The following is a 12,428-nucleotide window of genomic DNA, read 5'->3' as shown; positions in this document are numbered from 1 at the left end:
CAACACAGAAAAAGAGCTTCGCGCCGCTCCCTCCAGAACCAAACGGTCGGAATAAACACATGGGTGTGCACGACCGAATACCTTCGATCCAGCAAACTCCAGGCAAATCACTGTTACATTCGCCGGCGGAATCTTACGGAACTCAACCCTCCGGCCAGATCACGAGTCCAGGCCTCCGGTAGGTCCTCCTCTTCACGCAAGAGAGGCCCTAGGACCGCCGCCTTTATTCAGGTCGGACCCCCACGTCGGCGATCATCCCGGGCTGGCCAACCCAACCCTCCACCCGCGACACCATTGCCGGCTTCCATGCACCTCCATCTCACCGCCGGATGGCGGTGATAGATAAAAAAAATCCACCACCACCACCCGCAGGCCGACCCTCTCTGGCGAAGAAGAGGCCACCTCCTCCGTCGAACCCAAGGCTGCTGCCCCGGGCGCCCTCGTGTCGCGGAAGATGCCCGAGATCGCCTCCACGCACCGATAAGAGGCGGGGGTGGATGGCATGGCGCAGACCGAGGGCCTGGCCGCCGCCCACCACCAGCCCCTGCCGGAGTGCTGCGGGAAGCCGACGAGAGGAGGGAGACCGCAGCGCCGCCCATCCCAATCACGCCGGTCGGTCCGCCAGGGGACATCCGACGGGAGGAGGGCCGCCGCCGTCGTCGCCCATCCCACGCGCGTCTGCTCCGCCATGCATCGAGGAGGTGGGATCCGGCCCCGTTCTCCACGCAGCGACGAGGAAGGGCCCCCGACGCCGCCACGCCCCGAGGTACTTTGCCCCGACGGCGCTACTGGCGGCGGCGGCGGAGGAGGGAGGGGTGCGGGAGAGGTTAGGGTGTGTTGGTTGTAGGTAATGATGCTGAAACCTTCTGTCCATCTCAAATTTTCTTTTGAAATGGCTCGAGAGATTTGAATTGAACCGAACTAAATATAGTGTCTTTCACGAAGAAAAGATTACCATATTGCCAACAAATGTTGATGCGGTGCGGCGAGTGCAACGAGAACGGCCTAGTCTTCTGCCCCATCTGCTTTGGACTAATTCCATTCACCTCGCTCAACTCCATTGCATCTCCTCTTGGTGCCGTGAGAAACCCATCAGCCACCCCCGTGCGGCGGGGCCCCGCGCCGCACCGGGTGCCCCGCCGCCTCTCCTCCTCCTCTCCTCTTCGGTGCCTCTCCTCCCACCGCTGTTGCCGGATGCGTCACCGGGCAAAGCCCGTGTGGCGTGGCGGCGGCGGTGGAGATCCGCGGTCCCCATGGAGGCGCAGCGGCGGCGCCCGCTCCGGCCATCTGCGATCATCTGCAGGCGACGGAGGCGGCCTGGGATCCCGGGGGTCTTCCGGTGATGGGTGCGGCTTGGGGCAAGAGGGCCTGATCTGAGCCCAGATGGGTTTGGCCGGGCCATCCGCACCTCGACGACCTCGACGTTGGCAGGCGGCGGTGCTCCTGGGGTGGTCCTGCAGCATGAGGAATCATGGCGGTGGTGGTCTCCTCTTTCACCGGAGGGGATCGGCCAGTTTGTGGCTATTTTGGCGGTTCTCGTGATCCGGCAAATAGTCCCCGACGGCGAGGTGTGGCTGCCGGTGAAAGCCGGCCCTGATTTCGGTCATGGCGAACGATGGCGGCGCCTCTTCGTCGCTACCTTGTTGAAGGCATTGCCTCTGCAGTTTATGTTTTCTTCTTGCCTGGGCTGCTCCGGGGGAAACCCCAGACCCGGGTCTCCCGGATCGGCTGATGGCGGCGCGTAGCGTCGTTCTACCTGTTGGGGCATCGTTTTTGGAGCAGACAACGGATGGTGGTGGTGCTGAGGTGGTGCGGTGTGTTTCTGCTGTGTCGGCGTCGTCGAGTCGCGACAGCATACTTCCTGAAAGAATCTAATAAAGAAAAGTTGTGTGCATCCTTTGAATGGAAAGGCTGGAGCTATGCTCCCATTTCGAAACAAAAAAATAATTGCATCTGCTCTTCACTTAGTTTCAGATTGGGGTTCAGATGCTAGCTAGTTCTTGTAGCAGTGAGTGTTTCTGCTGGATCAATTGAATTGAGATCTTCTGTCATAATTTTTTGCTTTCAAATGCGTGGCACCGGCCAAATTAAACCGAATTGGATAGATTATCATTCACGAAGCAGAGATTTCCACGGTTGCCATTGCATTTGCTCTTCAGCTAGTTTCATGCTGATGTGAACTGAGGTCAGTCAGGTGTATCTGTTCATCAGATGCTTGTGTTATGGGAGCTCTGGTTGATCAACTGGGTAATCGTTTTGAAATCCTCTGTCTGTCTCATGTTCTCTTTTGAAATGCCTTGCACAATTTGAATTGAACCGATACAGTGCTGCTCTGAAGAAAGTATTTACCACATTGCCAACAAATGTTCAGAAATGATGATTATCGGATCTGAAAGAATGGTATGCGAAAATGGCGGTGTCCTCGAAATCTGCACCGATGTGAAAATCCAACCATCGTAGTGGCAAACAGGTGCTTAATTACTCCAAACAAAGATTGGCGTGACAATTAATAAATGAGATAGATGTGTATGAGTAGCATTGTAGGGATCCTTGTTTCCCATTTGCATTATTCATAGAAGCAGTTTCTTTCTGTTTTGACGGTTTACACAATCTTTCTTCCTAGTACTTCTAGACAAACTGAATAACAGCCCCACACAAAAAACACAGATCTGCCTCAAAATTTGTTGGTCTTTGTGCATCGTACTGGACTATGTTTTAGAGATAGCGTTCACATACTTCCTGGATTTCTACTGCAGTCGTCGAGGTACGAGAGCCAAATTGAGCTCTTCGGCAATAAAAGCTCCTAGTCGCCATCTCCTGAAAATTTTACGCGGATTGTGTTTTGTTCATCTTCTAGACCGACAAGTTTGGGGAAGTGAAAAGCCCTGTTGATGACCGTTGTCGAGGATCGTCTGTTCGTAACGTTGGACTGTTGGAGTCTTTTTCAACAACACTGAGATGATCCCTACTTAGTACCCCATGATCTATCCTAAATTATATTGCACATGATTTATAATCAAACTTAAAATTTATAAAGTTTGATCAAATATATATATAAAATATCAACATCTATAATATTAAATTTATATTGCGAGAAATATTTGACGATGATGTGCCCGCATTATAAATTTCATGATGTGCCTGCATTAGATATAGCAAAAATTAATATATTTGTCTATGCACATAATCAAACTCAACAAACTTGACTTTGACTAAAAATTATAGGGTGTGATTAGTTCTCAATTTACTGATGAGAACTGACTTAGCTATCCGTAGAATGACAACATCGAATCTTAGTTGCAATTCATGCTGCAACTCACTACTAGCACGGATTATGAAAAAATCTAACGATTTTGAGGCATTTTTCATAGTTACAATCTCACTTCCAAGTGAAAATTTTCAGTTGCAACTTGCAACACCACTTTCAACTGTTGCAACCTAACTTGCAACTCAAGAGCACAAGCCAACATGCAAATCCGACATTGGAAGAATCTATTGAGCACTAGCTTAGCAATTTCCAAAATTGTATGCAACATATTTTGGGATGGAGGGAGTAGTTTATATAGCTTCTTACTCTACTAATATAATACTTCCTCCATCTAAAAAAATATGTCTCAAATTTATCTAGATATGGATGTATCTCTAACTAAAATGCATTTAGATACATTCGTATCTAAACAAAAGTGAGACGCCTATTTTTAGACGGAGTGAGTAGAATTTATAGCAGATCGATTTTCATTCTATCCATGTTTGCATGTGGTTTTCTGAACTGAACCATGAGACTGAATCGGCAATTATCTTTCCTCTATTGGTCAAAAATAAGATGGAACATGGATAGGTATGTGAAGAGATACATTAGTTGCAACAAGTTTAAGTTCAAGCTGAAGCTTAGCCGTGTTCGCTCTTTTGATTTTTTTCTATAATTTTTTTTTGTTCCTTTTGGATACTCGAACGGCTGCGTGCATCCTAGTTATGCAAAGGCTATGTGTAATGCTTAAAGTTTTTGAGTAATAAAGCATCCTTTATCGGAAAAAAAAGAAGAAGATTCAACTTCTGGCAACTCTACAAGTCAAGCTTGGAGACGATCGATTCTTGTTCAGTTGGAAGTAATGTCATTGATGTCAAGTTCTTTTCATTTCTTCATTTCGCCTCGGAGGCTTAATTTGCATTTATTTTGTTGGGGTCTATAATAGAGCTCTCTCTTTCTCTCCACGCGATTCTAAATGGTATCGTGTTCCATTATCAGTGTTACAGCGGAACACACAAACCAACCATGTCAGTATTTGACGTGCTTCACACAACGCAAAAGGACAGTAAAGGGTTCTTGCACAAAGGTAACTCACCGCCTATTGCTAGCGTTCGTAGTAACTCTCTCTTAGTTTCGGTATAATTTGAACATCATTTTCTGGCGCTCAATTTCTCCAAGTGGGATGAAGAAATGATATGCTGTAACAGTAAGGATACACAGCCATGTCATGTATTCCCTCTAGGTAGGATGAGGATGATTGATTGCTTGATTCCTGCCACGAACTGGTCCAAACACGATGGGTGGATGGATGAACACACCATCACTACAGCTGGTCATTATGGTATGATATTAAAGCTCGTGATGAAAGTTTATAACTCTTCATAAATAGACCAATATCCGATGATTGAAAAAAGGCATATATTCTTTCCTATAAGGGTCTAGAGATCAATTATGCATGTTGGAGCATGATGCAATGGATGATATCATCCACATAGCACTGAGGTGATCTTCTTTGTCCAGAAACAACAATGACCAGAAAATGGCATGGAAGTGACTAGATAAATTGCTTTTTTTTTCCCACAATCTCATTCCATGCGATATACTACACAAATTGGATAGCTTCTTGGTGCTAGTTATCGTTTTGGTGTTGTACAGCCAGGTCACAACTGACATAGTGACATACACATATTAATGCATACAATTGATTGTTGAGCTACTACTAGTGAGCATACTATATGAAGGTAGCCTGCGCCGTGAGGATCAACGTAGTGCTCCCAAGTCCCAACACCCGAGGGACTGACTGATCAAGAGCACTAGCTTGCAGCAGCTCAAGATCATGGCGCCTCCTCCCGAAGAGATCAGGTTCTCCGTCGTCAGATCATCCATCCGTGGTAATCAACGCTTTGATTGATCTTAACTGATTTGCAGGTCGGAATCAGTGCCGGCACCAGCGCCGGCAGAGGTAGTGACGGTGGACGTGCTAACGGCGAGCGAGCTGAAGCAGCAGCCGCAGGAGGATGAGAAGCAGGTGTGGAAGTACCTGGATGTGAGGACGGAGGAGGAGATGGCCAAGGGTCACCTGCACAACTCGCTCAATGTGCCCTACATGTTCGTCACACCCCAAGGCATGTCATCCAAATTAATTAGCCTATTTCTTGAGCTTGTAACTAATTAATTCAGTTTAATTTAACACATCCATTTGCTACTACGTCTGTATGCGTCCGTGTACCTGGACGTGTAGCCGTCCAACTTGATCCCTAATTAAAGTTGATGAACTAAATAATAAGGTTAGCTAATGGGTGTTCCATCAGCAGGGACCCGGGAGAAGAACCCTTTGTTCGTGGAGCAGGTCGCCTCGCTCTTCACCACAGACCAACACATACTCATCGTACGTCGTCTTACACTACTGGAAAAGCATCTATACTTGTCTGAATTTCCATCCTATTTATCAATGGATGTTGAGCAGGGTTGCCAGAGCGGCAAGAGGTCGGAGCTAGCATGCGTTGATCTCCAAGCAGCAGTGAGTAGCCAGACCAACGATTAAACTGGTTGTGCTATGATCAAATTGTAAAAGACAAGAAAAAAATGAACTGACATGAATGAATACGATGGATGGATGCAGGGTTTCATGAATGTGAAGAACGTGGGAGGCGGCTACATAGCGTGGGTGCAAAACGGACTCCCAGTCGTAGAACCAGTCCCCACACCACCAACAACAGCACCACCAACACCAACACCAACACCGGCTGAATTTGCAACCTGAATGAAACTGTAAACTACTGGTAGTATTGATTCTTCAGCCACCGGTTAATAAGTGTGCTCTATCTGTACTGTGATCCTTACTTACTACTGTATGCAAGCCCAAGTGAATGAATAAAACATCCATGTAACAGAACAAGTGATATATATGCCACCCTTTTTATCTACTACTGCCTTCCAAATTTGCACCCAAGTTGTGAAAATCTACCTAACAGAAAATGTGATGTACTGATAGTCCGATATGCCAGCAAGTAGCAATGCTCACATGCATCTTCATGTTTCAAACGCTGAACAGATTCTTTAGTGTCAGTTGTCATTAGCTTGACTAATTTAAACGAAGAACAGATGTAAGTACTCAAGCTTGGAGTGATTAGTTCAATGTTTCGATCAATTTATTCATGAATCCCTCGAGTAATACAGTTCGATACAGCTCGATCCTCATCAAGAAAGGAACCAACTGTGCCAACTTGAAGTCATTTAAGGCCATAATTTGTTGTACTCAACTGTACTCATTAACTGTAACTTACTATACCTGGACCCTGTGTTGTAACCTAAAGCCACCTCTTCTGTTCTTTATGAAGATCACCTAAAGTAAAGAACAAGTCTTGAGTTTGTGGCTGATTAATTCTTGTCTAGTTCTTGCTTTTCCCTCCTCTTATCTTTACTTGCTTTAATCCATCTTATCTACTGTTTGATTTCTTCATGCACATATGGATCTTAAGGGTCCTTAATCATGTCGTCCTCTATAGCTGTTCTCTTCATGCAGTCGTTTGATTGATGTAGCACTCCCACACAGAGCGATCAATTCACCCAGGACATTTGATGTCTCAAAAGAGAGGAAAACTTTTGATTTATAGTTGACTGTGTTTTGCATGATCTTAGTAAACCTCCTTCCTTGCGTTTTTTCCTCTCCATTTTATATTAATGTAAGCCTGGTGAATAGTGATCAATTCATCCAGGAGAACTCTTGATGATCTCAAGAGAGAAAACGTCTTCTGATTGATGCAGCTAGAAGTTCATTATATTTTTTTTTTTTTGATGATCTAGTAAAGCTGCGCGGTTGTGGCCAACTGATGCACAAAAGAAAGAAAAATTCCAGTCCGAGCAGCCTCAGAAGCGGCGTCTCAATCACCAACACCAGGGATTCAAAGCAATCGGAGGGGCTGATATCATTAGAGTCTCATACGGAGGGGAGCTACATGATTTACATTCCACAATCACCAACAATATCTCACCCAAAACGGCGGCGCAGTGGCCAGCCAGCTCTTGTAAAAAGCAAAAACAGGAGATTTGCTTTCAGCTCTACCACATCACCACCTCGGTTCACATGACAACCAGCTCTACTACACCAGTACCACCTCAGTTCACATGACAACCAGTTCTACCACATCATCAGTACCACCTCGGTTCACTGAACAACCATCCATTAAACCATTTTGAACTACTACAAGCTCACTGGCATAAGACAAATCTACACACCATTACTTAGTCCTAATTAAGTCCTCGCACCGATTTGCTTACGCATTTAGCGCTTCGGTTTGTCTTGGATCGCCGGAATGAAGGAGCGCATCGTTTCAGCATGCAGTTACAATTCATTGTTCCTTCCAAATCCTCCCAGTGACCCGCAGTTTGAGCTCCTTCCTGTCGCCACCAGAGAAGCACAGGGCCATGTTCCGCTGGATGATGAGCCCGTCGTAGCTATCCCGAACTTTCCTGTGGCTATCTCTGATGCTTCGAGGGATACCTTGCCAGGTCATTTTACGATTAATGCCTCCAACCTCCAGGCTGTAGGTGTAGTTCTTAGCTTCAGCATCGTCTCCCATGAACCTGAGGAAGGCGATGTAGACAGGCGCCATCCCCAACTGGAAGGCCTCAAAGTGCAGGCAGAAGTACTGGCCAAAGCAGCTGAAAACCTGTACAAATATTCCAGAGTTAGTTACCATGGAGAAAAACAATAGACAGAAGCTGCAAAACAGTAGTTCAACAATGTTGAGCAATAAGCTGAAGCTAGCAACCAATCATGCACTGTCATGAGCAGCTTCAGCGCGCCATTAAGCACACGGGCACTTCGCGAACATAATCAGAAATCCATACTCATGTTGTCAAATACTATCATATATACTGTATAACTTTGCAGTGTCTGGGGTAATTGACAGAGGGTCATGAGTAGTAATGTACTATTATCCAAGGTAAATAAAATTTATAGGTCCAATCAATTTAATCTTAACTTTCTGTAGTGTTTCAGATCACAAAATACAGAGATAGGTGATAATTACCGTAAGCATCCATGTGGCGTTCTCAACTTCGTGAGGATTTGACTTGACGTAACGATGATTAAATGTGCTTCCACTGTGCATGTCAACCTTATGATCATCCTTCAAGTGATTCACTAGATATGGGATGTCACCAGCGACAGTGCATTCAGATCCCGCATATGGGCAAGTATAGGGTCTGTATTGGCACTGGGATTCATGTTTCAGCTTGCAATAATAGGGATATATTCCCAAGCATCCAAAGTTTTGGAACTTGCATGGAACTTCTAGAGACGCAGCAACCTTCTCCAGAGCAAGGCATCTTATGTTACCCAATTCACTCCTGCAAGTTGGGCAGCGATTATGAACCCTTGGCTTGCATCCAGAACATATGGTATGGCCATTGGAGCACTGCACATACAAATGTGACAAAATTGTTAAAGAACATGTGGACAAATTCATATTTGAATTTCTTTTCTGAGCTTAAGAGTATGTAGTGAAAATTCAAAATAATCAAAACAGTTATCAGGCCTCTCCTAGGAGAATCATTTGACAAGGAACAATCTGAACAACGTCGAAAATGAAAAAGAAGAGCATGGTGATGTCAAGTTCAAAATGTTATCAAGAGCTAAGCACAGGTGGTCTTGATGCATCGGATGGTTACCAGAAAGGAAGGGATGACACTTGTTAGCGGCAGCATGAAAGAGGATTTTATGATAAGTTACCAACAGAAAACATATATTAGCTCTGCCTAGGTTTAAGGTAAACCAGCATTTTCATGTTCTAGCATAATACCATGATAACATGTATACAGGCATACACATGACAAGTTAAAATCCTAGAATAATACCAGTATGATGCAACCAAGATGCTGCAGCTAAATGAAATCAGTTCAGTAAAAAGGCAAACCTGATGGATTGGAGGATACATGGCAACCAAACACACAGGGCATTCCAGTAGCTCACGCACATTGCTAGAAACTATCATATTTGGTTTCGGTGAATGGTTGATAAGATCACCGACAAGTTCGGCGACATCTAACATCTCATTCTTTGGAGGGTCAATAACTTCAGCATCGGTGTCATCAAGATAAGCAGCTGATGCCATGGTCAACCCTATAGATGCAGAATCCTGTTTGGAGGAAAAAAAGAAATTAAGGGGAAACATTAAGCTTGGAAGTAAATGAGAACGAGATACATTATTTTTTGAGGATAGAAATCCTTTTCATTCTCAGACATCATTTCTTTATCAAGTTAGCTCACTTTTATATAGATTATGTAAAGAAGATTATGACCTATGCAGAAATCATGAGCACATATATGGCTTGGAATTCAGAATAGGCTTGTGAGATTTGACCTGCAAGTCTTGTTAGATTAAAAGACTACACACTGAACAAATAAACATAAAATGTTTTTTCAGCAAAAGATTTAGTGGCTTTCAGTCATCAGTGCACTTTTGGTTCAACTTTTCTGGCCAGTTAATTGCTCTATTTTTTTCAGTTTCTGTCCATGTATGCCAATCAAATTCAATTACTGCTTACAAACTTTACTTTGCAAAAAAAAAAAGCCAGTGCCCAGCCGTAGCAGAAAACCACATCTGGTACCACATCCCCATTTCCAGAAACATATCAACTGAAAGTAGGGGAAATGTTGGTTTGGCAGCTAATCTTGCTATATCTGCTTCACATGAAAATAGCAAGTTTGCCAGAGGAGGAAACCGGAATGATGGCGTGGAAGAATATGGAAGAGGAAGGCCGAGAAGGTGGTGACATTCCCATGGACCTCCACCACACCTTGCATTGCACTCAAAGCCAACAAACCGCTGCATAAAGTTGCAACGGACAACCCAAACAAGAAGTGCTGGGGCAGTCCACCACACAAAGCATCTTTCCAACCCATGTAAGGAGATGCTCGCAGCATGCAGGAACTCTAATGATTGTCAATCAACGGAAGCCTGAATCTTTTGGTTTTTCTTTTTAGACTAGGAATCATGAGCCTTGGCAATGGGGAATGCAGAAACAGTACAGCGACCAAATCATGAGCCTAGAGCATTAGAGAGACAAATGCACGGGTCTAGAATCCAGATACAGCATGAACACACACACTACACCATTTTGTAACAGAACAGAACTTGGCGGACTGAACTTGAGCAAACTCCGGCAGATCAGCCGTACGAACGCCTGCGGTGAGAACCCGATAATGTACAACTAATTGACCGTCTCCCGAGCTGAAGTGCCCCACCAGGTAGATCAGCGACACGAATAAGCCCCGTCAGCCCCCGGCGCCGCAAAAATCCCCAAACTCGGACCTAAAACCCTAGCCGGCGGCCGGCAGCCACCACCCCCGCGCCAGGCATTCCCCATCTCGCGCGCGCATCCGAACCAGAAACCCGCACGCACACCTGCAAATCCCAGAGAAACCCAACCCCGCATCCAAGAAACAAGGAGAACAAGCGCTTTACCTCAGCAGGGATGGCAGGGACGGCGAGACGGCGGCGGCGATCGGAACGGGGAGGAGGGGCCAAGCAAGCCGGCGAGGAAGAGGGGATTTGACCTCGCTCGGATGGGATGGATTTGGCGTGATGTATACTGCGGCGGAGGGCTCGAGAGGGGAGGAGGCGAACGCGTTCGAATTAAAGCCTTCCTTTTTCCGTCTCTCTCTGCGGAGCCGAGCTTTGTGAAGAGAGTTTTCGTCCTCGGGGTTTGGAGGGAGAGGCGCTGTTTATATCTGGCCAAATCTCTGTTCATTAATACTAGTGATCTGAAGGCGCGTGGGCCCGCCGCCGGCCTGATCGCCAAGGGATCAACGGTCAAGAGGAGCAGTTACTCCTCCGTCTCCCTGCTGACCTACTGAATGAAGACTGAAATTAGACCGGGTGAGAGTTCAAAGCAAAAAAAGATGCGATTTTTATGTTTTGGAAGATATCAGTTGAGAAAGTTGAAAGAAGTCAAGCGGGAGGTGACAAAATACAGGGGTCGGAAAAGCAGGGAAAATAGCAATGCGTGTCCTCCGTGTGTGTTGTTCCTGTCGCCTCGGTCTCAGGCCTGCTCCGGTGACATGTCGGATGGCATCTGCCGGCCGGCGAGAAAAGAAGTTCCGAGTTCAACTTCTTTTTAAATGGTGGGAGTCAGCTTTGGCGCTTGCCAAAGAGACCACGCAGAGACCCAGCTTTAGCAGAGCAGCAGCAAAAAGAGAGGAGAGATTTGAACGCTCGAAGCTCGGCGAGCCGAGGATGAAAAACTCCATCAGAACAAAATCAATCAGCAGGAAGACAGTCAGATAGTAGATGTCGTTTACTATGTCGACTGAGCAACAGTAATTCTTGCTTGGGAGGGAGCCACCGTTGTTATGTTAGCAGAGCAGTACACGTGAATTTGTTTCACTGGTCCAGTGGGAGTGGGATTACCGACCGTTGAGGCCGGTTTGAATTGCTACCTGCCAACAACCTATTTAAGCTATTGATTGAATGACACACCCCGATAACTGCACCGGATCCAGCTAACCCTTCTTTTTTTTTACCTGGGTGGTTTACCTCATTTGAGCCGGCAGTAACAAGCAGAAAATCCATCAATCTCGAAAGGTTAAAAAACAATGAGGACAGTACAAGTGTGGGTTACCTTCTGTACTGTACGTTCCCCCGCTCCGGTACAAAGGCAAAGGACATAGATCGGTGTGTGATCAATCCCAGAGTAATTACACGCTTAAGTGTACTGGACAGTACTTAACGACCATGTCTTAACTAGGCACCGCTGCTTCAGACAGTTCGCGGTGTCACATCGACAGTCTGCAGTGCCAATTAAAGTATGTACTCCTCAGCATTTTGCCGTCAGCATTTTGCTTACTTTCACAATTTGGCTCGTCAGCCTTTTAGCTACGATACTGGATTAAAATACTAGCAGTGGAGCCTTTTTTTTTTTTGAAATTCATCCGGGCGTAAACCCGACAAAGCTGCATTAAAAAACTGGAGTATAAAGAGACCCAGAAAGATACGTAAAAATTACACAGGGGTCTAAGAAATGCAAAGAGGACCCTAAGGAAAACCAGAAAACGCGATCCAGTCCTCCGCCTTCCTCCTCCAGATCATGCTCGACCGACGGACTGCGACGTCATCTCCGGGGACGCACCACTTGGAGACGAAGCACAAGAGAGCTCCATCAGCCGGAGCAAAGC

General features: G+C 45.9%; 2 protein-coding genes across 2 annotated transcripts; one reads left to right on the top strand and one right to left on the bottom strand.

Moving 5' to 3' along the window:
- The first annotated feature begins 4,980 nt into the window (after positions 1-4,980).
- Positions 4,981-6,174, top strand: LOC124675643 (thiosulfate sulfurtransferase 18-like). The gene is made up of 5 exons (XM_047211705.1): positions 4,981-5,110; positions 5,177-5,373; positions 5,563-5,636; positions 5,715-5,768; positions 5,871-6,174. Exons 1-5 carry the CDS (start codon positions 5,085-5,087, stop codon positions 6,009-6,011), a joined length of 492 nt encoding a protein of 163 aa, XP_047067661.1. The 5' UTR covers positions 4,981-5,084; the 3' UTR covers positions 6,012-6,174.
- A 977-nt stretch (positions 6,175-7,151) lies between these two features.
- On the bottom strand, positions 7,152-10,829 carry LOC124674483 (E3 ubiquitin-protein ligase DIS1-like). The gene is made up of 4 exons (XM_047210522.1): positions 10,720-10,829; positions 9,169-9,390; positions 8,284-8,670; positions 7,152-7,920 (listed from the first exon to the last, which is right to left on the bottom strand). The coding sequence occupies exons 2-4, from the start codon at positions 9,364-9,366 to the stop codon at positions 7,600-7,602; spliced, it is 906 nt and encodes a 301-aa protein (XP_047066478.1). The 5' UTR covers positions 9,367-9,390; positions 10,720-10,829; the 3' UTR covers positions 7,152-7,599.
- Between the last annotated feature and the right edge of the window lie 1,599 nt (positions 10,830-12,428).

The sequence above is a fragment of the Lolium rigidum genome, chromosome 7, assembly GCF_022539505.1.
Source record: "Lolium rigidum isolate FL_2022 chromosome 7, APGP_CSIRO_Lrig_0.1, whole genome shotgun sequence".
Classification (NCBI taxonomy): domain Eukaryota; kingdom Viridiplantae; phylum Streptophyta; class Magnoliopsida; order Poales; family Poaceae; genus Lolium; species Lolium rigidum.
This window is presented reverse-complemented; position numbering and strand designations above follow the sequence as displayed.

Excerpts from the sequence above, each read along its gene's own strand:
- LOC124675643 (XM_047211705.1), top strand. The coding sequence starts at position 5,085 with ATGGCGCCTCCTCCCGAAGAGATCAG. Across the intron at positions 5,637-5,714 it reads CAGACCAACACATACTCATC|GGTTGCCAGAGCGGCAAGAG; the intron begins GTACGTCGTCTT and ends GATGTTGAGCAG. Across the intron at positions 5,769-5,870 it reads GCGTTGATCTCCAAGCAGCA|GGTTTCATGAATGTGAAGAA; the intron begins GTGAGTAGCCAG and ends GGATGGATGCAG.
- LOC124674483 (XM_047210522.1), bottom strand. The coding sequence starts at position 9,366 with ATGGCATCAGCTGCTTATCTTGATGACACCGATGCTGAAGTTATTGAC. Across the intron at positions 8,671-9,168 it reads TGTATCCTCCAATCCATCAG|TGCTCCAATGGCCATACCAT; the intron begins GTTTGCCTTTTT and ends TTGTATGTGCAG. Across the intron at positions 7,921-8,283 it reads ACGCCACATGGATGCTTACG|GTTTTCAGCTGCTTTGGCCA; the intron begins GTAATTATCACC and ends ATATTTGTACAG.